General features: G+C 48.7%; 3 protein-coding genes and 1 long non-coding RNA gene across 8 annotated transcripts in view; 3 read left to right on the plus strand and 1 right to left on the minus strand.

The window, feature by feature from the left end:
• Positions 1-25861, plus strand: part of LOC148662626 (uncharacterized) — a 783119-nt gene that overhangs the window by 445619 nt on the left and 311639 nt on the right. The window lies entirely within an intron of this gene.
• Positions 1-25861, plus strand: part of LOC148662637 (uncharacterized) — a 186980-nt gene that overhangs the window by 155308 nt on the left and 5811 nt on the right. For 2 of the 5 annotated variants that reach the window (XR_015936832.1, XM_088632210.1), the window contains exon 1: positions 17671-18175. The exons of 2 other annotated variants lie outside the window; for them this stretch is intronic. Coding sequence is in view for 1 of the 3 variants with exons in the window: in XM_088632210.1 (XP_088488336.1) it covers positions 18004-18175 (172 nt within the window). In the remaining 2 variants the exon portion in view is untranslated. Of the gene's footprint in view, positions 1-17670; positions 18176-25303; positions 25474-25861 lie in introns of those variants that run through there. One more of the 5 variants, XM_088632213.1, reaches the window with a different exon arrangement.
• The window catches only part of LOC148662646 (uncharacterized), a 40071-nt gene that overhangs the window by 8399 nt on the left and 5811 nt on the right, over positions 1-25861 (plus strand). The window contains exon 2 of the long non-coding RNA XR_015936872.1: positions 13463-13788. This is a non-coding gene — a long non-coding RNA (uncharacterized LOC148662646). The remainder of the gene's footprint in view (positions 1-13462; positions 13789-25861) is intronic.
• LOC148662647 (uncharacterized) lies at positions 1579-12458 on the minus strand. Its single transcript, XM_088632286.1, has 4 exons — positions 12184-12458; positions 9673-10005; positions 8298-8565; positions 1579-6174 (listed from the first exon to the last, which is right to left on the minus strand). Exons 1-4 carry the CDS (start codon positions 12245-12247, stop codon positions 5823-5825), a joined length of 1017 nt encoding a protein of 338 aa, XP_088488412.1. The 5' UTR covers positions 12248-12458; the 3' UTR covers positions 1579-5822.

Here is a 25861-nt window from a genome sequence, read left to right on the forward strand (position 1 = left end):
TATTATACATCAAAGATAGGTTTTATAGGTGTAGAAACAAGTAAACCAAGCCAATGATTAGGTTTAGAAATTTATTCTGAAAATACACATTCACACCTGAAACATATGTATTTCAAATTATACATTGTATACAATCAATCAACGATCAACATATTGGCAATAATCATAAAAAACAGAACTAGTCTTAAACGTCAGCTACAAATTCTGGTAACATGGCAATATACAGTATAGTAATGACAAACACAAATTACATTAACACACGAACTCAAAACCACATTTTGATTCAAATATACATTTTAAAATGTACAACTTTTTTTTTTCCCAAGAAAAAAAAAATTACAATGGAAGTTAAGACGATTTTTGTCCACTATTTGCATACTATAGTATGTGTGTGGTTCGTGTTAGTTGGGATGTGTGAGGTGACTCTCTCTTGCCTAGCGTTAATCCCGCATCGGCAGGGTCCGGGAAACACTCCCAACAGGCGCGTCTGACCCCCCAGCTTCTCTCTCTCCCCGTCTAAGTGTCTCCTGGAGAGCCAGCTGGGGTCTGCGACAAGACCAATTCCTCATGCAAGAAATTGTATAGGGCTGATAAAGTGATCTCATCTTAAAAAACAAAACACAACTAGCACCCATGTTTTCATTTATTTATCAAAATTAATAAAAATAAAGCCTGTGTCTGTCCTCAGTGGTGAGAGTTGGGCTCAATATCTGCTCTTTCGTCGTTACTTCGTCTTAGACATCTTGGAGGTGGCAGCAGTAGCTGATGAAGAAGACGATGATGAATTTGTCACCGACACCCCTCCCCCCGAGGTTGAGACCGATGACCTTAAGCACCACACCCGTTTCGTCTGGAATGACCTATCGGCCCCCCACCAACAGGAAGCGACCCTTTAGAAACAGGCCCACCACCCGCCACCGGGCCTTCTGGGAGAAAGGCCCAAGCCATATTCCTCTCACGAGAGCCAGCAGCCAGATCACTCTGCAGCTCACAACTGGCAGCCCCCCCCCAGTGGAGCTCAGCAGGTGTGAGCCCGGCCAGTACCTGGATGGGAGACTCCTGGGAAAAACTATGGTTGCTGCTGGGAGAGGTGTGAGTGGGGCCAGCAGGGGGCGCTCTCACCCTGCGGTCTGTGTGGGTTCTGATGCCCCAGTATAGTGACGGGGGACACTGGACTGTAAACAGGCGCTGTCCTTCAGATGAGACGTCAAACCGAGGTCCTGACTCTCTGTGGTCATTAACAATCTCAGGGTGTCTCTCGAAAAGAGTTGGGGGTGTAACCCCGGCGTCCTGGCCAAATTTCCCATTGGCCCTTACCAATCATGGCCCCCTAATAACCCCCCTCTCTGAACTGGCTTCATCCCTCTGCTCTCCTCCCCACTGAGAGCTGCTGTGTGGGGAGTGTTCTGGCGCACTATGGCTGCCGTCGCATCATCCAGGTGGGGGCTGCACACTGGTGGTGGTAGTGGGATTCCCCATTACTATATAAGTGTAAGTAATTATTAAGTCTTTTCAGGAACTCAAGTATGCTGCAGAAAGTTTCCTGCTTCCTGTTTAATGAGTAGCCAGGAGTCCGTCTCCAAAGTTAAAAGAAGTTTTTATTTCATGCGCACGGGAGCAGAACACACAGAGATGCTCGGTGTATATTTCTCGGTGATTCAATATTTTCTATCACGCCTCCCCCTGCTTATCAGATTGACAGCAATCCAAGATCACCCTCATCTTCCTCTTTGGCAAAATGACTTCTTTTAACACAATTACTCGCTTTGTTTCAAAGCACGCATTCCTATGTAACGTAATGTAGAATTACACAGCCTACCCTGTGTGTTCCAAAATGCATTTTGTCACCAAGATTTAATACCTGGTCTCAGAAAGTTAGGAGTTCAGCGCACAGGTTTGAGTATTAGACGATATTACAGGCGAAGTCTTAAACAGGTGAGACTTCACCACACTGGTGGGTTACGGAGTACAGCATTACACTAAAGGCAAGGGTTCGGAATACTGGTTTGTCATTGAGTATTCAAGTATACTACAGACAAGGGTTCGGAATACCGGTTTGTCATTGAGTATTCAAGTATACTACAGGCAAGGGTTCGGAATACTGGTTTGTCATTGAGTATTCAAGTATACTACAGGCAAGGGTTCGGAATACCGGTTTGTCATTGAGTATTCAAGTATACTACAGGCAAGGGTTCGGAATACCGGTTTGTCATTGAGTATTCAAGTATACTACAGGCAAGGGTTCGGAATACTGGTTTGTCATTGAGTATTCAAGTATACTACAGGCAAGGGTCCGGAATACCGCTTTGTCATCGAGTATTCAAGTATAGTACAGGCAAGGGTTCGGAATACCGCTTGTCATCGAGTGATAAAAAAAACAGCACAGCACACCGATCACACTGCCCTTAATTATTCAAGCGCCGCGCAGTTGAGAATCCAGCACACCGATGTGTCCGAGTATTATAGTACAGTGTACCGAGTTCAGTACAACTGTACGTATTAAGAGTTCTTCACCCAAGTGTGCCAGAGTAATCAAGCACAGTACACCTGAGAGTTCGGCACAGAGGTTTTTACTACTTCAGCACACTGCGGGCAACAGTTCAGCGCTCCGAATCGAATACTTGGAACACAACGCAGTCCAGCTCCCAGGTGCGTCAGGCAGTTCTGAATATTCACATTATTCAGCTTTAAAAAAAAAAAAATATGTCCACAGTTCGCAGAGACCCTCGCCCCAAGCATAGCAAAAACTGGATTACGATAAACCTGGGAAATGTCCTGCTGACAGTTTTGCTCCACAAAACTGTCAGCAGGACATTTGTTGCCTCTATGAATTGGCTACATTACTCTGCTCTCCTCCCCACTGAGAGCTGGTGTGTGGGGAGCGTTCTGGTGCACTATGGCTGCCGTCGCATCATCCAGGTGGGGGCTGCACACTGGTGGTGGTAGTGGGATTCCCCATTACTATATAAGTGTAAGTAATTATTAAGTCTTTTCAGGAACTCAAGTATGCTGCAGAAAGTTTCCTGCTTCCTGTTTAATGAGTAGCCAGGAGTCCGTCTCCAAAGTTAAAAGAAGTTTTTATTTCATGCGCACGGGAGCAGAACACACAGAGATGCTCGGTGTATATTTCTCGGTGATTCAATATTTTCTATCACGCCTCCCCCTGCTTATCAGATTGACAGCAATCCAAGATCACCCTCATCTTCCTCTTTGGCAAAATGACTTCTTTTAACACAATTACTCGCTTTGTTTCAAAGCACGCATTCCTATGTAACGTAATGTAGAATTACACAGCCTACCCTGTGTGTTCCAAAATGCATTTTGTCACCAAGATTTAATACCTGGTCTCAGAAAGTTAGGAGTTCAGCGCACAGGTTTGAGTATTAGACGATATTACAGGCGAAGTCTTAAACAGGTGAGACTTCACCACACTGGTGGGTTACGGAGTACAGCATTACACTAAAGGCAAGGGTTCAGAATACTGGTTTGTCATTGAGTATTCAAGTATACTACAGGCAAGGGGTTCGGGAATACCGGTTTGTCATTGAGTATTCAAGTATACTACAGGCAAGGGTTCGGAATACCGGTTTGTCATTGAGTATTCAAGTATACTACAGGCAAGGGTTTGGAATACTGGTTTGTCATTGAGTATTCAAGTATACTACAGGCAAGGGTTCGGAATACTCCTTTGTCATTGAGTATTCAAGTATACTACAGGCAAGGGTTCGGAATACTGGTTTGTCATTGAGTATTCAAGTATACTACAGGCAAGGGTTCGGAATACCGGTTTGTCATTGAGTATTCAAGTATACTACAGGCAAGGGTCCGGAATGCCCCTTTGTCATTGAGTATTCAAGTATACTACAGGCAAGGGTTCGGAATACTGCTTGTCATCAAGTGATAAAAAAACAGCACAGCACACAGATCACACTGCCCTTAATTATTCAAGCGCCGCGCAGTTGAGAATCCAGTTCACCGATGTGTCCGAGTATTATAGTACAGTGTACCGAGTTCAGTACAACTGTACGTATTAAGAGTTCTTCACCCAAGTGTGCCAGAGTAATCAAGCATAGTACACCTGAGAGTTCGGCACAGAGGTTTTTACTACTTCAGCACACTGCGGGCAACAGTTCAGCGCTCCGAATCGAATACTTGGAACACAACGCAGTCCAGCTCCCAGGTGCGTCAGGCAGTTCTGAATATTCACATTATTCAGCTTTAAAAAAAAAAAATATGTCCACAGTTCGCAGAGACCCTCGCCCCAAGCATAGCAAAAACTGGATGACGATAAACCTGGGAAATGTCCTGCTGACAGTTTTGCTCCACACTCTCTGTGGTCATTAACAATCCCTGGGCGTCTCTCGAAAAGAGTAGGGGTGTAACCCCGGCGTCCTGGCCAAATTTCCCATTGGCCCTCACCCATCATGGCCTCCTAATAACCCCCCTCTCTGAACTGGCTTCATCACTCTGCTCTCCTCCCCACTGAGAGCTGCTGTGTGGGGAGCGTTCTGACTCTACTGGTCCAGGTGGGGGCTGCACACTGGTGCTGGTGGAGGGGGAGTCCCCTTTCCTATAAAGTGCTTTGAGTGGAGGGTCCAGAAAAGTGCTATAAGTGTCAGCAATTATTATTTTTACAGTTCAGGTACAGCACTGGTCACCTTGTGACTGTGAATGGCAGTTCATGACTGACCATTTCATTTGTACTTGAACCACACATGATATACTTCCACAGATGGCGCCCTGCCTGTTTCTGATAATGCTCTCCCCCCCCCTGCCTTTCAGCTCTTTGGGAAATGTCACACTCACTCAGGACTAGGTCAGGCACGAATCCAGGCCGAAAATTCCCAAACTCCGGAAACCTCCCCAATCCGGAACTTTCCGGCTCCCAGTGCTGTCATCGACGGCGCACCCTCCCCCTTTAAGTTTCTTGGACCTGCTGCAGTTGTAATGATTAAAAACGCGTATGAAACTACACCGAAATCCGTCATCCGAAATTCCCAAACTCCGAAAACCTCCCAAATCCGGAACGTTCCGGCTCCCAGTGATGTCATCGACGACGTACCCTCTCCCTCGAGTTTCTCGGACCTGCTGCAGTGGTAATGATTAAAAATGCGTATAAAACTACATGAAAATCCTTTATCAGAAATTCCCAAACTCCGAAAACCTCCCAAATCCGGAACGTTCTGGCTCGCAGTGATGTAATCGACGGCGTACCCTCCCCCTTTAAGTTTCTCGGACCTGCTGCAGTTGTAATGATTAAAAATGCGTATAAAACTACGTGAAAATCCTTCATCCGAAATTCCCAAACTCCGAAAACCTCCCAAATCCGGAACGTTCCGGCTCGCAGTGATGTCATCGCCGACGTACCCTCTCCCTCGAGTTGCTCGGACCTGCTGCAGTTGTAATGATTAAAACTGCATATAAAACTACGTGAAAATCCTTTATCCGAAATTCCCAAACTCCGAAACCCTCCCAAATCCGGAACGTTCCGGCTCACAGTGATTTATCTCAGGCAATGTAAATGGATATCGCGTTTCGACGTGGGTCCTATCCCCCCCCAACGCTGTCCCATTTTAAATAGGAAAATATTCCGCAATCCCAAACAATCCGAAATCCGCAACACTTTCTTGTCCCAGGAATTTTGGATGAGGGATTCTCAACTTGTATTAGTATATATCTATAGTCTATTAGCATTCAATAAAGGGGGAGAGGTAGGAGGACAGAAGGGGGAGCTTAACGATGTTTCGAAATGTCAGAGCAGTCCAAGATGGACAACGGGGTGTCGGGGTCCTCCCCTTCGGGGAGGGGTCTCCCTGCCCTACTCATCCAGCTCTCCGGCGCGGTGGCCGAGCAGGGGGGCGGGAGTCTGAGACCGGTTCTCTTCTTCCTCCTCCTCCTCCTCCAGGCTGCCGTCTTCCTCCCGGCTCTGCGGTTCCGAGTTGGGCGGTCTCCAGTTCCGGTCCGGCTCGTCCGTCCCCCTCCCGCCCGGAGCTCGGCGGTTCTTCCAGGGCGGCAGAGGCTTCTGGGTGTCGAGATCCTGGCCCCCGGGGCAGAGGGGGTTGGCTGCCCCCCGCCAGCAGAGCAGAAGCGGCCGGGAGCAGAGGAGGAGGAGCCCAGCCACCACCGCCGGGATGACAATGAAGATCCAGTACCAGAAGGCGGGGGGAGGGACGTCTGCAGAGACACGAGAAGAGAAATCGGGCTGCTTTTCTGCCCCGAAACGTTTTATGCGCCCACGCGGGACTAGCCTGGCAGCAAAGATGAACGTGGCCGCGACATCGGCTCTCCTGCACGATTCTGCCTCTCAGTCACAGATCCTTCTCCACACATTACTCCTGTCCTGGAGTCCCTGCACTGGCTGCCGGTCAAATTCCGTGTGAACTTTAAAACCCTCCTGCTCACCTATAAGGCTCTGCATGGCTGGGCGCCTCAGTACCTGTCTGAGCTATCATCGCCCTACTCCCCACCTCGCAACCTTCGCTCTTCCAATTCTGCTCTCCTTACTGTCCCCCTGTACTTGAGCTTCAGTCTAAATTGAAAAATCTGGCGGCAATATTTGATTCTGGTTTAACATTCGACCCAGATGTGCAGCATATTGTCAAAACATCTTTTTTTTTCACCTCAGAAACATCGCTCGACTACGCCCTCTGCTGTCACTAACTGGGGCTGAAAAGCTGATCAACACATTTGTGTTCTCTCGAGTTGACTTCTGTACTGCTCTACTCGCTGGGGTATCTATAACTACTTTGAACAAACTTCATTATGTCCACAATTCGGCAGCCAGAATCCTGACCAGGTCTAGTGCAAGTGATCACATTACTCCTATCCTGGAGTCCCTGCACTGGCTGCCGGTCAAATTCCGTGTGGACATTAAAACCCTCCTGCTCACCTATAAGGCTCTGCATGGCTGGGCACCTCAGTACCTGTCTGAGCTATCGTCGCCCTACTCCCCACCTCGCAACCTTCGCTCTTCTAACTCTGCTCTCCTTACTGTCCTCCCAAGCCCGTCTACACTCTAGGGGTGACAGGGCCTTCTCCTGTTGTGCCCCCCCAGGCTCTGGAACTCTCTGCCCAAGGATGTCAGAGAGTCACCTTCTCTAAACTCCTGCCAATCCAGACTCCAAACCCTCTTCTTCAGAAGAGCCTTTACTGAACTGGTTCTGTTCTTCACCCCTCTGTTGTTCTTAGTACCACCATTGCTAGTCTCCTCTGTGTGTTGTCATTGTGTTTTATCTGGTCTATTCTTCTTATTTATCATTGTTGTCATCCTGTAAAGCGCTTTGAGAAGCCACCTTTAAAGCCGCTATATAAAATAAAGTTGATTATTATTATTACCCTTTCCCAATACCTCCCTGCTGCTGCTGCATTGGGATCTTGAGTGTCAGTACTGGGAGTGGCCACAAGACACTCCAGAGCCAGAAAGAGAGCCTGTCCCTCAGGAAGTTTTTGGAGAACTCGGCTCCGGCTGTCCGCAGGATAGTGCAGTCTCACAGTGATCCAGTGCTAAAAACTACCAGATCTGGAGTGTCACTAACAGTAATCATTCCTTACACTTTACCGATAATGGGGACCCCCCCTCCACCACCAACACCAATATGTGGCGCCCGCCTGGATAATAATGCTAATTATTGATAATTGCTTACACTGATAAGAGCGCTTTTCTGGACACTCCACTCAAAGCATTTGACAGGTCAGGGGGAATCCCACTACCGCCACCAATGTGCAGCCCCACCACCTGGATGATGCGACAGCAGCCATAGTGCGCCAGAACGCTCCCCACACACCAGCTCTCAGTGGGGAGGAGAGCAGAGGGATGAAGCCAGTTCAGAGAGGGGGGTTATTAGGAGGCCATGATTGGTAAGGGCCAATGGGAAATTTGGCCAGGACGCCGGGGTTACACCCCTACTCTTTTCGAGAAACGCCCTGGGATTGTTAATGACCACAGAGAGTCAGGACCTCGGTTTGACGTCTCACCCGAAGGACGGCGCCTGTTTACAGTCCAGTGTCCCCCGTCACTATACTGGGGCATCAGGACCCACACAGACCGCAGGGTGAGAGCGCCCCCTGCTGGCCCCACTAACACCTCTCCCAGCAGCAGCCTTAGTTTTTCCCAGGAGGTCTCCCCTCCAGGTACTGACCAGGCTCACACCTGCTGAGCTCCAGTGTGGGGGGGGCTGCTGGCCAATCAGCACAGGGAGAGGTCACTAAAGGGCGCTGCCGCAGGGCCACTCCAGACCCAGCCCAAGGATCACAGGAGAACCCGGCACCTCCCCCCACCAGGCGCGTGCGTCACTCACCTTCCACCGAGAGGAGGACCGTGGTGATGTTCCGTCCCTGCCGGTCCCGGACCACGTAGACGCCCCGATCGGCTCCGCTCAGCCCGTGCAGGGTCAGCGCCCCCCCCGCCCACGGAGACGCGCCCCTCATAGGGCCCCGGGCAGCTGGCCGCGCCGTCCGCCACTTCGCACGCCGAGGAGTTGGGGAAGAGCACCTCCACGGCGGCCCGCGTGCGTAGCGGGAACGAGGCGTCGCCCCCGGGCCGCGCCCTCAGCTCCTCCTCGTGCCCTGGGAACGGCAAAGGCGCGTCTCTGAGCGAAACGTCCGCGGCACAGCTGGTACTTATGTGTTCGGCCATCGCAGTACATCAGCTCGTTCCCCTCTCCCACCCCTCTCTGTGTGCAGTAGTGCCTCCTGTCGTGACTGGAGGAGCTCACCCAGCTGTGTCTGGAGAGAAGCCAGGGTGTCAGCTTGTTCCCCTCTCCCACCCCTCTCTGTGTGCAGTAGTGCCTCCTGTCCTGACTGGAGGAGCTCACCCAGCTGTGTCTGGAGAGAAGCCGGGGTATCGGCTTCAACCACAGGGCTGGGCGGCTTGTTCCCCACCCCCGCCACCCTCTGTGTACAGTAGTGCCTCCTGTACTGACTGGAGGAGCTCACCCAGCTGTGCCTGGAGAGAAGCCAGGGTATCAGCTTGTTCCCCTCTCCCACCCCTCTCTGTGTGCAGTAGTGCCCCCTGTCCTGACTGGAGGAGCTCACCCAGCTGTGTCTGGAGAGAAGCCAGGGTATCAGCTTGTTCCCCTCTCCCACCCCTCTCTGTGTACAGTAGACCCTGCTGTCCTGACTGGAGGAGCTCACCCAGCTGCGTCTTGAGAGAAGCCAGGCTATCAGCTTCAAAAACAAGACTGGGCAGCTTGTTGCCCACCCCCACCCCCCTCTGTGTAAAGTGGCACCTCCTGTCCTGACTGAAGAATCTCATCCAGCTGCGTCCTGAGAGAAGCCAGGCTATCAGCTTCAAAAACAAGACTGGGCAGCTTGTTCCCCACCCCCACCACCCTCTGTGTACAGTAGAGCCTCCTGTCCTGACTGGAGGAGCTCGCCCAGCTGCGTCTGGAGAGACGCCAGGCTATCGGCTTCAAAGACAAGACTGGGCAGCTTGTTCCACACCCCCACCCCCCTCTGTGCAAAGTGGCACCTCCCTTCCCCGACTGAAGAATCTCACCCAGCCGCGTCTTGCCAACTTTCTTTTACTCCCTTCATCTTCATCGCAACTACCGAAACCCGTGGTGCCGAATGCGGAGCCGGATCCAATTAACGAGCTTTAATTAGCAGAGCGCCTGCCTGGGAGGACGAACACAAGGCAGAGTGAGAAAGCCGTCAGGGCGCAGACGTTGGTACCTGAAACGCGGAGCCTCTGTTTTCCCAGGAAGACCCGTTCTCCCTGATGGATGAAGATGCACTCGTACTGGTCGTCGTCCTCGAACGAGGTGTCCCGGAGGGTCAGGGAGAAGTCGAAGTGCCTAACCCGCTCCGGCGACACCTCGGCCCGGCGCTCGAAACCCGCCTGAGGACGTCCGCGGCCCTCGTGGAAGAACAAGACCTTCCGGGTCGGGGTCTTCCACAGGAAGTAGATCTGCCCCGCGGGGAGGTGGCTGTAGGCCAACCCGTCGCAGGGGAGAGAGGCCGTCTCCCCGAATTTCACGGCGGGATCCGCAGGAGGGGGCGTGACGCCTAAGGAAACATCGGGGAAACATCAGGCGCTGCAGTGGGGGGACCTCCTAAAAAAAAACAACCCTATTTCTACCTCAGAGAGGACGGCCTGTCTATCCCCGAAGAAAACTCCAGATAACAGCTCGTAATCTTTGCTCGTTTTCTTGCGCCCCAGGGACGCTGCAACGCTATTTTCACCTCGCAAGGTGAAAAAGAACCGTCGCCGACGAGCGCGTTTCAAACGCAGTAAGAGTATCATAATTATGATAATAATTGCCTCCACTTCTAGAGCGCTTTTCTGGACACTCCACTCAAAGCGCTGGACAGGTCAGGGGGAATCCCACTACCGCCACCAGTGTGCAGCCCCACCACCTGGATGATGCGACGGCAGCCATAGTGCGCCAGAACGCTCACCACACAGCAGCTCTCAGTGGGGAGGAGAGCAGAGGGATGAAGCCAGTTCAGAGAGGGGGGTTATTAGGAGGCCATGATTGGTAAGGGCCCATGGGAAATTTGGCCAGGACGCCGGGGTTACACCCCTACTCTTTTCGAGAGACGCCCTGAGATTGTTAATGACCCCAGAGAGTCAGGACCTCGGTTTGATGTCTCATCCGAAGGACGGCGCCTGTTTACAGTCCAGTGTCCCCCGTCACTATACTGGGGCATCAGGACCCACGTAGACTTCAGCACTCAGGTCTGGCCCTCTTACTGCTGAAACACCGAGGAATATATCGCACTGGACGTCCTCAAGGGAAATAGGAACATTGTATTATTGCTTAAGGAAGGGAGCAGGTGGCTCTGTGACTCAGGATCTGCGCTTGGGGCTGGAAGGGTTTGCCGGTTCGAATCCTACTCCCTTAGCAAAGCCCTTAACCCCATCTGACCCCCCCAAGCTTCTCTCCCTGCCTGTGTGTCTCACGGAGAGCCAGCTGGGGTCTGCGACAAGACCAATTCCTCACGCAAGAAACTGTATCTGGCTAATAATGTGATCTGATCGTATCTACTCCGTACGCATCGCCCTTTGACTCGTCGGCCTGCTGGAATGTTCAGAAACGGAGGCTGTGCAGAACGGGGAAAAGGATATTGTGAGTTGTGGATGTAATAACCAATTTTTGAGATCCTTGTTAAAAAATGATAATTTACTTGCGACTACTGGAATTCCGCCTTTGGAAAGCGCATTGATTGGAGAAAGATTTGGATGATGCCCAATAAATATTGTATAACCAATAAAATGAAGGAGGTTTCATACAAAATAATTCATCGAATTTACCCAGTTAAAACTCTTGTTACCTAACGATTTTAAATTAATATAGATGACAAACGTGTTTTTTGTGACAATAGCCCTGAAACTATTCAGCATTTGTTTTGGTTATGTCCCAGGGTAAAAATGTTCTGGACTAAGTTGCAGAATTATATAAAAGAAGAGACGAATATTGATGTTTTTGTTGAAAAAGATATTATGTTAAGTTTCAGCCCCAGTGAAAACAATATACAAATTTTTTTTGTAATACATTTAATTATTATATTGGCACGTTATCACATACATAAAATGAAGTGGTCTGGGAGGTACCCTGTGTTTGAGCATTTTAAAATGGAAGTAAAGGGGTATTTGCAGACTATTTCGAAATGCAAAAATATGAAAGCGGTGCGGACATTATTTTTCATTTAATTTGTTTAATCTTTTTTCATTACTTGAATTGATGTAGTAGTATGTACCCCCTGACGATATTTTTGTTTGGAATTGTTATATGTACTCTTGGTTGTATTGTAATGTTTATTCTTTTGGTAAGCATAAATAAAAATTTAAAAAAAGAAAAGAACGGGGAAAATGTTCTGTGTTTTCGCCGACGATTTTTTTTATTTTTATTTTGGACAAGGGAGGGAGGTTCATCCTCTAACTATTAGCTAGCTACACGAAGGCTCTCCGGCAGCGGAACGACTGAATTTTCCGGCACGATGTTGTTTCATTATATTTCTGAAGCAGCTGCTTCCTTTGCGGACGACTTCGGCACAGACATGAACGTTACGTGACGATCAATCGCTACGATCGATCCTGTGGGGTTTCTGGGCGAAAGAAAACGTAGGCGCCTCGCGTCGTAAAACTACACCGAGTTCAAAGGTAAAACAAATAACTACAGCAGAAAGTTAGTAAAAAAGTTTTCGGACGCTGCACACGGATGCTGTTCGCTTTTTACCTACCCGGTGGCAACACTACTGCCAGGAGGAAGGCCAGCACCAGGAGACCGCGGGCGTACGCGCCCATTCCTTTAGCAGCGAGAGACGCTGGAAAATAAAAAAGAAAACAAAATCGGGCGCTTTAAAAAAAAAAAACGAGAGATTTTAAACAGGCCTCCTCCGCGCCGTCTCAGAACTGAATGACATTTTTTCCCAGAAAGCCATGCGGCGTGACCTTTCACCCTCAGTCACCTGACCACCGGAGAGGCACACGATTGGTCGGGGGTGGGGGGGGACACTTCCGGGTAGACCGGCGAAGGAGAGAGAAGGATAAAGCCGAAAAGGGAAACGAGATAGGTTTTTTGGGGGGCTTGTTGGGTTAATGGTCGTTTTCTATTCTTGTTCCCTCACGCTCGTTTCAACTAGGTCATGTGACGATGTAATCGACTAGTTGTACCTAAAAAAAAAACAACGACAATCTAGTCTCACTGCCGGCTGTGAGCTACCAGACATCCAGGAGATCTACTCAGCTAGATGTCTTAAGTCCAGGTCCGTTCTAAAGGACCCCAGTCATCCCAGTCACAAACTGTTGTCCCTCCTCCCGTCCGGTAAACGGTACCGAAGCATTCGGTCCAAGTCCAGCAGACTACGGAACCGTTTCTACCTCCAGGCAGTAAGACTGCTAAACAGCCCACCTGTAGCTCCTTCAGCAAATCACCCATAATGGCTACAGGGACACACAGGTTTCACTGTATTCAGCATAACTGCACCACTTGGACATAATGTACTGCATACCCCCTGGACGCATCACAGCTCTATATTGAGTTTCGTCTGTGTTTATTTAATTTAATTTATATTACATTATTATCTATTATGATGTCACCTTATTTTTTGTAACCTTAATTTTGTGATTTTTACCTCCTCCCGGTGAGCTCGTAGAAAAGACGTTTCAGTGCCAGCAACTACTGCTGCACGCTGTATTGTTGTGCATTTGATCAATACACTTTGACTGATTGATTGTATTTTCTTAATCGACTAATTGCCCTCTTCGCCCCCCTTCCCCCCAAATAATAATAATTATAATAATAATTGCTTACACTTATATAGCGCTTTTCTGGACACTCCACTCAAAGCGCTTGACAGGTCAGGGGGGATCCCACTACCGCCACCAATGTGCAGCACCCACCTGGATGATGCGATGGCAGCCATAGTGCGCCAGAACGCTCCCCACACACCAGCTCTCAGTGGGGAGGAGAGCAGAGTGATGAAGCCAGTTCAGAGAGGCCTTCAGAGAGGCAGAGAGGGTTATTAGGAGGCCATGATTGGTAAGGGCCAATGGGAAATTTGGCCAGGACGCTGGGGTTACACCCCTACTCTTTTCGAGAGACGCCCTGGGATTGTTAATGAGCACAGAGAGTCAGGACCTCGGTTTGACGTCTCATCCGAAGGACGCCGCCTGTTTACAGTCTAGTGTCCCCCGTCACTATACTGGGGCATTAGGACCCACATGGACCGCGGGGTGAGAGCGCCCCCTGCTGGCCCCACTAACACCTCTTCCAGCAGCAACCTTAGTTTTTCCCAGGAGTCTCCCCTCCAGGTACTGACCAGGCTCACACCTGCTGAGCTCCAGTGGGGGGGGGGGCTGCCAGCTGTGAGTGGCAGGGTGATCTGGCTGCTGGCGCTGTTAACAGGATGCTGTGATGCTGTGTACAATTTTTGAGTAGGCTCATCATGGGGGCAGCTGCATCACATTCTCCCTCCAAATTCCGACCAAAAGGCTTTTCCGTGTCGGAGTATTTCACACACACACACAAAAAAAGACAAAATGGTTCTTTGTTCGCTATGTTGGCCAGCAGCCATATCACCCCACAATAATTAAGCAGAAAAGCATGAACCTTGTGCAAGTACTGTAAGCCTCACATCCGAGTCCCCACAAATGGAGCCCTTCCTGCTCGCTAGTCACTGTAATGCAATAGGATGGACGAGCAAATAAGTGCCGCAGACATTTCACCTCGGAAATGTTCCAACACGATCTGCATGAGGAGTTAACAATATTGGTTGTGGGAAATTCCTCATCGGGGGAGCAGGGCACAGAATTGTGCAGATTCAGTTTTATTGGGCTCAATAAGTCCGACAACACGCGTGCCGGGTCTGCCCCGCAGAACAGCCAAACTGCAAGGGTTTCCCAGCTCTTATATATACAGCGAGGAGAAAGTTTGGTTCACAATCTGAGTGCTTGTCCTGTTCTTTGATACGTAATTACTTCCTGTCCTGCTCTGTCTTGCTCTAAGTTCTGTCCTTCGATGTGCAGCAGACATTGGTCTGCTTTATCCTGTTTGTGGGTGTTGTTTATTGTGTAGCGTTAAGCCACTGGGGCTGCTAAAGCAAATCAGCTCCATGGCATCTTAGTGTAACTTTTGTTGAGGGCTAAATTAACAGACCCCAGCAACACACCTCTCACATTGTGCTTAAGTGGCGATACTGTGATGCTGGATAAGTGAGATCTATACATGTCCCACTTCAGTATTTGTCTCCGAAACCGTTTCAAAATCGAGGGCAGTATTTGTGTTGGATTAAATTGTAAATTGTGTTTACAATATAATAAGGCCGTAACACATCACTGGGAAATTTGTTCACTTGTTATGAATCACACAATATGGTGCTGCGCCTACCTGGAAATTTGGTCTATTTTGCGATGTAAACTGGAGGTTTTACTAGTAAATGTGTATGTTTGACTTCTATTGTGGTTTGAAATGCACTCATCAACGCAGATTCTTCCTAACCCTGAAATATAAAAATAGCGTTGCAGATCCTTTTGAGTAAAATGAGACAAGTCCCCCAAAAACAATCCAGTCTTGGGAAGGGATTTACACAGCTATTAGAAATATGCGTGCTTCCTAAAATAATAAATCCATATGTAGTGTATTCTGTATTCAACAGTATTGAACTAATATTTCATGTGCTTGGGGTTGTTTTATGTTTATGTCCAAAAATAGAAAATAAAATAATCACAAAAAAGTCAAATGAGAGTTATTTTTATTCTCTGACACTTCTCTGGTAATATCAGTAATAATAATAATTGCTTACACTTATATAGCGCTTTTCTGGACAATCATTTTATCTCTGCAGTCACTTAACAGGCAAGCGTGTGTCCAACACGATCTGTCTGTCCCCGATCTCCTCCTGCTCCCTACTCCTTCTCCCAGAACTGCAATCCCTCCTTTAGGGTCTCATTTTCGTTATCTGGGCTGTTTCCGTGCAGAAACTGTCGTCGACACACTTGTGTGGTTTTTACACGGCTCGTCTCAACAGAATGTATGAGCTTGCTTGGAAGCGAGCCCTTGAAATAACCGCATAAAAAAAAAAAACATCCAAGAAAGATTTGAGCTCGGCCATCCAATTTAATCTATTTCTCTATACACGATCCACATGGAGAGGGCAGAAAAGACCACTGAAGCTCTAAAAAAGCGCCCAGGGTTTGAACACAGCCGTCGGACAGTACATGACAGGAATACATGACATTTTAAAGCGGCTCAACCTGGAAACGATCAGTATTTCTTGCCCAGTTCTGAGACAGGAATTCCGGGTTAACCAGCGCTTCCTCGGTGAATGTTGCTATGCACTACAAATGCTTTTTTGGACGGTGTTTTCAAATTTGATTTCAAAATTGTGGTTTCACAAAGCTAACCAAAAACCCAAAACGTCGAAATTATTAGATTATTTGTGTTCTCTTTACCTTTGTCAAGGATGAGACACCAATAGAGAATGCTTTTACATTGTCAACCAAATATTGGTACTTTTAATCTGATTAAATGACTAAAATAAGAAAGTTTTTGTAGTTTTTGTAAGATTTTGTAGGCTCTTACACAGTACATGTCGGCCGTAAGCGTTACAGTACGAAAAATGACTGTATCAATAGATTGATCGAGTTGTGGCTGAATACAGTAGATTTTAAAGACACAGAATACAGATTTATATATATATGGCCAATATAATAAGAAGTAAATATATCCATTACACGATAATCCGTTACCTTGCTTGAGAATATTGCGTTTCTCTAAATGTAAGCCAGTTTCAAACCGCTACTCGCACATTTATCAAAAGTGCCACTATGATTGACACAGGTCTGAACAATTAATGACTAGTTCTGCATCTCTGTCTCGTCATATTAAAAGCATTTTTTTTAATAATGGAAAGACCACTGCGCTTAGAGCATAGATAGTGTTCAACGATTTGTGCTGTACACACAAAACATAATTTCATTTAATGCTACTGTAATAGCTTCGCTAGATGTGTCAAATGTATCAAAAGGCTAGGCAGTAGGTTTTAAGAAATAAATAGATAAGCACAAGGTAAGAGATAGACAATATCAATACAAAAAAAAAAACAAGGAAAAAAATAAAAGAAGAGAAGCTGAGGGCATAAAAGTGTTTTGGGAATGCTGTCGAAAGAAAAAATGCTGATGGTGTAGAACTGTAAGACAGTAACACCTTTTTACATTTTTTATTTTTTTTATTTATTTATGCTGACAGAATAACAAGAATGACAATACAAACAAGAGTACATATAACAATTCAAGACAGAAAGATCGTTAGGGGTACATATTACTACGTAAATTCAAGTTATGAAAAAAGATTAAACAAATTAAATAAAAAATGATGTCCGCACCGCTTTCATATTTTTGCACTTCGAAATAGTCCGCAAATACCCCCGTACATCCAGTTTAAAATGCTCAAAGGGTTCTTCCCAGACCAATTCATTTTATGCATATAATAACGTGCCGTTATAATAATTTAATTTATTACAACCGAAATTTTAATATTGTTTTCGATGGGGCTGCGACTTAACATCTTTTTCATCAAAACAAATATCACTATTGGTTTCTCTTTTAATATAAGCCTGCAACTTAGTCCGGAAAATGTTTACCCTGGGACATAACCAAAACAAATGCTGAATAGTTTCAGGGTTATTGTCACACACACAAAAAACACATTTGTCATCCATATTAATTTTAAATCGCTGGGTAACAAGAGTCTTAATTGGGTAAATTCGATTAATTATTTTGTATGAAACCTCCTTAACCTTATTAGATATACAATATTTATTGGGCATCATCCAATCTTTTTTTTCCCCAATCAATGCGTTTTCCAACTGAGGAATTCCAATATATTGCTAGCACAAGTAAATTCTCATTTTTCAACAGGGATCTCAAAAATTGGGTATGACATCCACAACTCAGAATAGCCTTTCCTTGTAGTCTAACGTGAGCTGTAAATTCTTTTTTCTAAAGGACTACTATTCCTACTCCTTAAAAGGGTTCATATTTCCCCAGAAATGGCGTTAATGACAGTGAAACTACTGATCAAAATGAATAGAAATGGTGTATCTATTCACAAACTCGGTGTTTTAACTGGGTAAATTCGATGAAACCCCTTTTTTTACTGCTCCTTGGAAACGGTCACTAAGGAAGCGCAGTTTAACCCGGAACTGCTCGGTGTAGGAGAGGGAATCTCTTCCTGTTTGAGGGCGAGAGGCGTCCTTTGCTCTTTGTTTAAATGCTGGGCGCCTGGGGAGAGACGCGGCGGCGTCAGTCCTCGCTGTTTTACGAAACGATGATCAAGTAGGGATGTCGGACTGGTTGCTCCGACTGGAGACCGAGCTCCACTCTTTCCTGGTGGCTGTGGTTAAAGCGATCGTGAATGAAGTGGCGGAAGTTTTCCCCGAAATAGGGTGACCGACTCCGAGGACAGTTTGCAGGAGCAGCCCCGCGGCGATTCCCAGATCCTGGTGAGACGGGCCGTGATTAAGATCACCCAGTGTGTGGAGGAGACTTTCGGGAGAGAAATGGCGCAGCTGAAGAGGGAAAACGAGAGGCTGAAGGTGAGATTGCGGTTCTGGGAGAAGGAGTCGAGAGCAGGAGGAGATCGGGGACAGACAGATCGTGATGGACACACGCCTCCCTGTGAAGCCCCTGCAGAGATAAAAGAAGAAATGGACACGGAACCGGAGCTCTCAGGTCAGTGGGGGTGACTTCTATAAAATCACAGTGTCTGTGTGTTTAAAACCCGTGTCTTTAACTTCCTCGCTGGTGAGAATCTAGCGGAGAGATGCCGAGTGAAGTGGGAGATACTTGTGTGATGTAACGGGAAAACTAAACTGTTGTCCGGTTAATTCGCTGAAAATATTCTTCGATTTGGGAATGTTCTGTATATCTTGCCGAATGGGACGACATCGAATCCATATGTGACATGTCAGTGTGTTGCCAGCGCTTCAGGTGTTGCAAAAACAGAGAGAGGAATTTCTCCTGGCTGTAATTCCCGAAGTGATGGGGATGAGCAGCTGAGCGATCGAAACGTTTCCTTGTCGGACTTTGTCTTCAGAACTACCGCCCTGGGTGAAAACTGACCTACACCTACAGCGGTAGTTCTTATTGTGAAAGTCTGGTATTTAGAAGGGTAAGACTGAACTCTAGTGATAGCAGTGTCAGGACTCCTCAACCCCACACAGACTATCGGACCCTGGAGTCAAAAATGTTATTGTTCTAGCTACAGGGTCAGTATCATCTCTACACACTCCAGAAAGGGAATCCCACAAAGCACACTCACAGAGAAGAGAAGTAATAATAATAATTGCTTGCACTTATAGAGCGCTTTTCTGGACACTCCACTCAAAGTGCTTCACAGGTCAGGGGGAATCCCACTACCGCCACCAGTGTGCAGCCCCCACCTGGATGATGCGACGGCAGCCATAGTGCGCCAGAACGCTCCCCACACACCAGCTCTCAGTGGGGAGGAGAGCAGAGGGATGAAGCCAGTTCAGAGAGGGGGGTTATTAGGAGGCCATGATGGGTAAGGGCCAATGGGAAATTTGGCCAGGACGCCGGGGTTACACCCCTACTCTTTTCGAGAAACACCCCGGGGTTTTTAATGACCACAGAGAGTCAGGACCTCGGTTTTATGTCTCATCCGAAGGATGGTGCCTGTTTACAGTCCAGTGTCCCCCGTCACTATACTGGGGCATCAGGACCCACACAGACCGCAGGGTGAGAGCGCCCCCTGCTGGCCCCACTAACACCTCTCCCAGCAGCAACCTTAGTTTTTCCCAGGTAGTGCCCAGGCTCACACCTGCTGAGCTCCAGTGGTGAGATGCAGGGTGATATGGCTGCTGGCTGGTATACATTTCTCCTTCACCCTCATTGTCTCTCTCACTACCTGGCCCCCTTATATATGACAGTCCTGCAAGCCCCTAGTGTCCCTCTCTTTCCCAGGCCAGTCTTTCTTAAACACTCCTGCATCCTACTGGCTTCTTTCTCACACCTCACCAGTCTTCCTACAAAGCTCCTCCTTAAATCTCCCTCCCATATATGCAGGTATATGACGATCCTGTGTCCCACAAGCATCCCTCTCCCTTCCAGATCAGCCTTTATTCAACACTCCTGTAGGCCCCAGCATCTCTCTCGCTCGCAGCCCAGCCTGTATGAGCACTCCTGCAGCCCTCAGCATCTCTCTCACTCCTCACCAGCCTGTATACAACACTCCTGCAGCCCTCAGCATCTCTCTCACACCTCACCAGCCTGTATACAACACTCCTACAGCCCTCAGCATCTCTCACACCTCACCAGCCTGTATACAACACTCCTACAGCCCTCTGCATCTCTCACACCTCACCAGCCTGTATACAACACTTCTACAGCCCTCAGCGTCTCTCTCACACCTCACCAGCCTGTATACAACACTCCTACAGCCCTCAGCGTCTCTCTCACACCTCACCAGCCTGTATACAACACTCCTACAGCCCTCAGCGTCTCACACACCTCACCAGCCTGTATACAACACTCCTACAGCCCTCAGCATCTCTCACACCTCACCAGCCTGTATACAACACTCCTACAGCCCTCAGCGTCTCTCTCACACCTCACCAGCCTGTATACAACACTCCTACAGCCCTCAGCGTCTCACACACCTCACCAGCCTGTATACAACACTCCTACAGCCCTCAGCATCTCTCTCACACCTCACCAGCCTGTATACAACACTCCTTCAGCCCTCAGCATCTCTCTCACTCCTCACCAGCCTGTATACAACACTCCTACAGCCCTCAGCATCTCTCACACCTCACCAGCCTGTATACAACACTCCTACAGCCCTCAGCGTCTCTCTCACACCTCACCAGCCTGTATACAACACTCCTACAGCCCTCAGCATCTCTCACACCTCACCAGCCTGTATACAACACTCCTACAGCCCTCAGCGTCTCTCTCACACCTCACCAGCCTGTATACAACACTCCTGCAGCCCTCAGCATCTCTCTCACACCTCACCAGCCTGTATACAACACTCCTACAACCCTCAGCGTCTCTCGCACCTCACCAGCCTGTATACAACACTCCTACAGCCTTTAGCATCTCTCTCACACCTCACCAGTCTGTATACAACACTCCTACAGCCCTCAGCATCTCTCACACCTCACCAGCCTGTATACAACACTCCTACAGCCCTCAGCATCTCTCACACCTCACCAGCCTGTATACAACACTCCTACAGCCCTCAGCGTCTCTCACACCTCACCAGCCTGTATACAACACTCCTACAGCCCTCAGCATCTCTCTCACACCTCACCAGCCTGTATACAGCACTCCTACAGCCCTCAGCATCTCTCTCACACCTCACCAGCCTGTATACAGCACTCCTACAGCCCTCAGCATCTCTCTCACACCTCACCAGCCTGTATACAACACTCCTACAGCCCTCAGCGTCTCTCACACCTCACCAGCCTGTATACAACACTCCTACAGCCCTCAGCATCTCTCTCACACCTCACCAGCCTGTATACAACACTCCTACAGCCCTCAGCGTCTCTCTCACACCTCACCAGCCTGTATACAACACTCCTACAGCCCTCAGCGTCTCTCTCACACCTCACCAGCCTGTATACAACACTCCTACAGCCCTCAGCATCTCTCACACCTCACCAGCCTGTATACAACACTCCTACAGCCCTCAGCATCTCTCACACCTCACCAGCCTGTATACAACACTCCTACAGCCCTCAGCATATCTCACATCTCACCAGCTTGTATACAACACTCCTACAGCCCTCAGCATCTCTCACACCTGTATACAACACTCCTACAGCCCTCAGCATCTCTCTCACACCTCACCAGCCTGTATACAACACTCCTACAGCCCTCAGTATCTCACACACCTCACCAGCCTGTATACAACACTCCTACAGCCCTCAGTGTCTCTCACACACCTCACCAGCCTGTATACAACACTCCTACAGCCCTCAGCATCTCTCACACTTCACCAGCCTGTATACAACACTCCTACAGCCCTCAGCCTCTCTCACACCTCACCAGCCTGTATACAACACTCCTACAGCCCTCAGCATCTCTCTCACACCTCACCAGCCTGTATACAACACTCCTACAGCCCTCAGTATCTCACACACCTCACCAGCCTGTATACAACACTCCTACAGCCCTCAGCATCTCTCACATCTCACCAGCTTGTATACAACACTCCTACAGCCCTCAGCATCTCTCACACCTGTATACAACACTCCTACAGCCCTCAGCATCTCTCTCACACCTCACCAGCCTGTATACAACACTCCTACAGCCCTCAGTATCTCACACACCTCACCAGCCTGTATACAACACTCCTACAGCCCTCAGCGTCTCTCTCACACCTCACCAGCCTGTATACAACACTCCTACAGCCCTCAGCGTCTCTCGCACCTCACCAGCCTGTATACAACACTCCTACAGCCTTTAGCATCTCTCTCACACCTCACCAGTCTGTATACAACACTCCTACAGCCCTCAGCATCTCTCACACCTCACCAGCCTGTATACAACACTCCTACAGCCCTCAGCATCTCTCACACCTCACCAGCCTGTATACAACACTCCTACAGCCCTCAGCGTCTCTCACACCTCACCAGCCTGTATACAACACTCCTACAGCCCTCAGCATCTCTCTCACACCTCACCAGCCTGTATACAGCACTCCTACAGCCCTCAGCATCTCTCTCACACCTCACCAGCCTGTATACAACACTCCTACAGCCCTCAGCGTCTCTCTCACACCTCACCAGCCTGTATACAACACTCCTGCAGCCCTCAGCATCTCTCTCACACCTCACCAGCCTGTATACAACACTCCTACAGCCCTCAGCGTCTCTCGCACCTCACCAGCCTGTATACAACACTCCTACAGCCTTTAGCATCTCTCTCACACCTCACCAGTCTGTATACAACACTCCTACAGCCCTCAGCATCTCTCACACCTCACCAGCCTGTATACAACACTCCTACAGCCCTCAGCATCTCTCACACCTCACCAGCCTGTATACAACACTCCTACAGCCCTCAGCGTCTCTCACACCTCACCAGCCTGTATACAACACTCCTACAGCCCTCAGCATCTCTCTCACACCTCACCAGCCTGTATACAGCACTCCTACAGCCCTCAGCATCTCTCTCACACCTCACCAGACTGTATACAACACTCCTACAGCCCTCAGCGTCTCTCACACCTCACCAGCCTGTATACAACACTCCTACAGCCCTCAGCGTCTCTCACACCTCACCAGCCTGTATACAACACTCCTACAGCCCTCAGCATCTCTCTCACACCTCACCAGCCTGTATACAACACTCCTACAGCCCTCAGCGTCTCTCTCACACCTCACCAGCCTGTATACAACACTCCTACAGCCCTCAGCGTCTCTCTCACACCTCACCAGCCTGTATACAACACTCCTACAGCCCTCAGCATCTCTCACACCTCACCAGCCTGTATACAACACTCCTACAGCCCTCAGCATCTCTCACACCTCACCAGCCTGTATACAACACTCCTACAGCCCTCAGCATATCTCACATCTCACCAGCTTGTATACAACACTCCTACAGCCCTCAGCATCTCTCACACCTGTATACAACACTCCTACAGCCCTCAGCATCTCTCTCACACCTCACCAGCCTGTATACAACACTCCTACAGCCCTCAGTATCTCACACACCTCACCAGCCTGTATACAACACTCCTACAGCCCTCAGTGTCTCTCACACACCTCACCAGCCTGTATACAACACTCCTACAGCCCTCAGCATCTCTCACACTTCACCAGCCTGTATACAACACTCCTACAGCCCTCAGCCTCTCTCACACCTCACCAGCCTGTATACAACACTCCTACAGCCCTCAGCATCTCTCTCACACCTCACCAGCCTGTATACAACACTCCTACAGCCCTCAGTATCTCACACACCTCACCAGCCTGTATACAACACTCCTACAGCCCTCAGCATCTCTCACATCTCACCAGCTTGTATACAACACTCCTACAGCCCTCAGCATCTCTCACACCTGTATACAACACTCCTACAGCCCTCAGCATCTCTCTCACACCTCACCAGCCTGTATACAACACTCCTACAGCCCTCAGTATCTCACACACCTCACCAGCCTGTATACAACACTCCTACAGCCCTCAGTGTCTCTCACACACCTCACCAGCCTGTATACAACACTCCTACAGCCCTCAGCATCTCTCACACCTCACCAGCCTGTATACAACACTCCTACAGCCCTCAGCCTCTCTCACACCTCACCAACCTGTATACAACACTCCTACAGCCCTCAGCATCTCTCTCACACCTCACCAGCCTGTATACAACACTCCTACAGCCCTCAGCATCTCTCACACCTCACCAGCCTGTATACAACACTCCTACAGCCCTCAGCATCTCTCTCACACCTCACCAGCCTGTATACAACACTCCTACAGCCCTCAGTATCTCACACACCTCACCAGCCTGTATACAACACTCCTACAGCCCTCAGTGTCTCTCACACACCTCACCAGCCTGTATACAACACTCCTACAGCCCTCAGCATCTCTCACACCTCACCAGCCTGTATACAACACTCCTACAGCCCTCAGCCTCTCTCACACCTCACCAGCCTGTATACAACACTCCTACAGCCCTCAGCATCTCTCTCACACCTCACCAGCCTGTATACAACACTCCTACAGCCCTCAGCATCTCTCACACCTCACCAGCCTGTATACAACACTCCTACAGCCCTCAGCGTCTCTCTCACACCTCCCCAGCCTGTATACAACACTCCTACAGCCCTCAGCATCTCTCACACACCTCACCAGCCTGTATACAACACTCCTACAGCCCTCAGCCTCTCTCACACCTCACCAGCCTGTGTACAACACTCCTACAGCCCTCAGCATCTCTCACACCTCACCAGCCTGTATACAACACTCCTACAGCCCTCAGCATCTCTCTCACACCTCACCAGCCTGTATACAACACTCCTACAGCCCTCAGCGTCTCTCTCACACCTCCCCAGCCTGTATACAACACTCCTACAGCCCTCAGCGTCTCTCTCACACCTCCCCAGCCTGTATACAACACTCCTACAGCCCTCAGCATCTCTCACACACCTCACCAGCCTGTATACAACACTCCTACAGCCCTCAGCATCTCTCACACCTCACCAGCCTGTATACAACACTCCTACAGCCCTCAGCGTCTCTCTCACACCTCACCAGCCTGTATACAACACTCCTACAGCCCTCAGCATCTCTCTCACACCTCACCAGCCTGTATACAACACTCCTACAGCCCTCAGCGTCTCTCACACCTCACCAGCCTGTATACAACACTCCTACAGCCCACAACACAGTGATTGCGCTCTGAAAAATTGTATTTTTTCTTGTTCGTTTTTGAGATCTATAGGGAAACTGTTTCATTTCACACCTCTCTGCACCCGTTCTGACTTCACACCTCTTGATTGGCCTCTCTTTCTGTCCCCTGCTCCCGCCTCTCACTCCTCCTCCCTCCCAGCCTTTGTTCTCCTGCTACTGTACCTTTGCCTACTGCCCTGTCTCTCTCACGCCTGAAGAAGGCTCCATGGCCGAAACGTTGTGTTCTCTTTCTTCCTTTTTTCCAGCAGGGAATAAACCTATTACTTGTTCCTATTAATCATAATAATTGCTTACACTTATATAGCTCTTCTCGAAAAGAGTAGGCGTGTAACCCCGGCGTCCTGGCCAAATTTCCCATTGGCCCTTACCCATCATGGCCTCCTAATAATCATCCTCTCTGAACTGGCTCCATCCCTCTGCTCTCCTCCCCACTGAGAGCTGGTGTGTGGGGAGCGTTCTGGCGCACTATAGCTGCCGTCGCATCATCCAGGTGGGGGCTGCACATTGGTGGCGGTAGTGGGATTCCCCATGACCTGTAAAGCGCTTTGAGTGGAGTGTCCAGAAAAGCGCTCTATAAGTGTAACCAATTATTATTATTATTATTATTATTATTTAGTTACAAATTGAAATGCTTTGGCAAGTATTGGAGTATTTGCTTTTAATATTGTGAGATTTACATGTATGTAGGGTTTCTACTTGTCTCTTTTCAAGTTCAGCAGGATGTTTTTAAACAAAAAAAATCCCGCTGAACTTATTTGATATCTGTAGAATAAATGGACGTTGCTGATACTTGTAATGTTTTATGACATCATCAAAAAGTTATGCCTTGTGTATTTGTTTTAAATGTATTTTTTTGCGTGTGGTTTGAATATTGGGATGCAGTGTTTTAACATCGACTCCATAGTCAAAACATTTTATGTTCCTTCATACTCATTTGTACTATAAACGTGGATGACATCACCATTTC

The sequence above is a fragment of the Lepisosteus platostomus genome, chromosome 5 (genome assembly GCF_059453375.1).
Source record: "Lepisosteus platostomus isolate fLepPlt1 chromosome 5, fLepPlt1.hap1, whole genome shotgun sequence".
Classification (NCBI taxonomy): domain Eukaryota; kingdom Metazoa; phylum Chordata; class Actinopteri; order Semionotiformes; family Lepisosteidae; genus Lepisosteus; species Lepisosteus platostomus.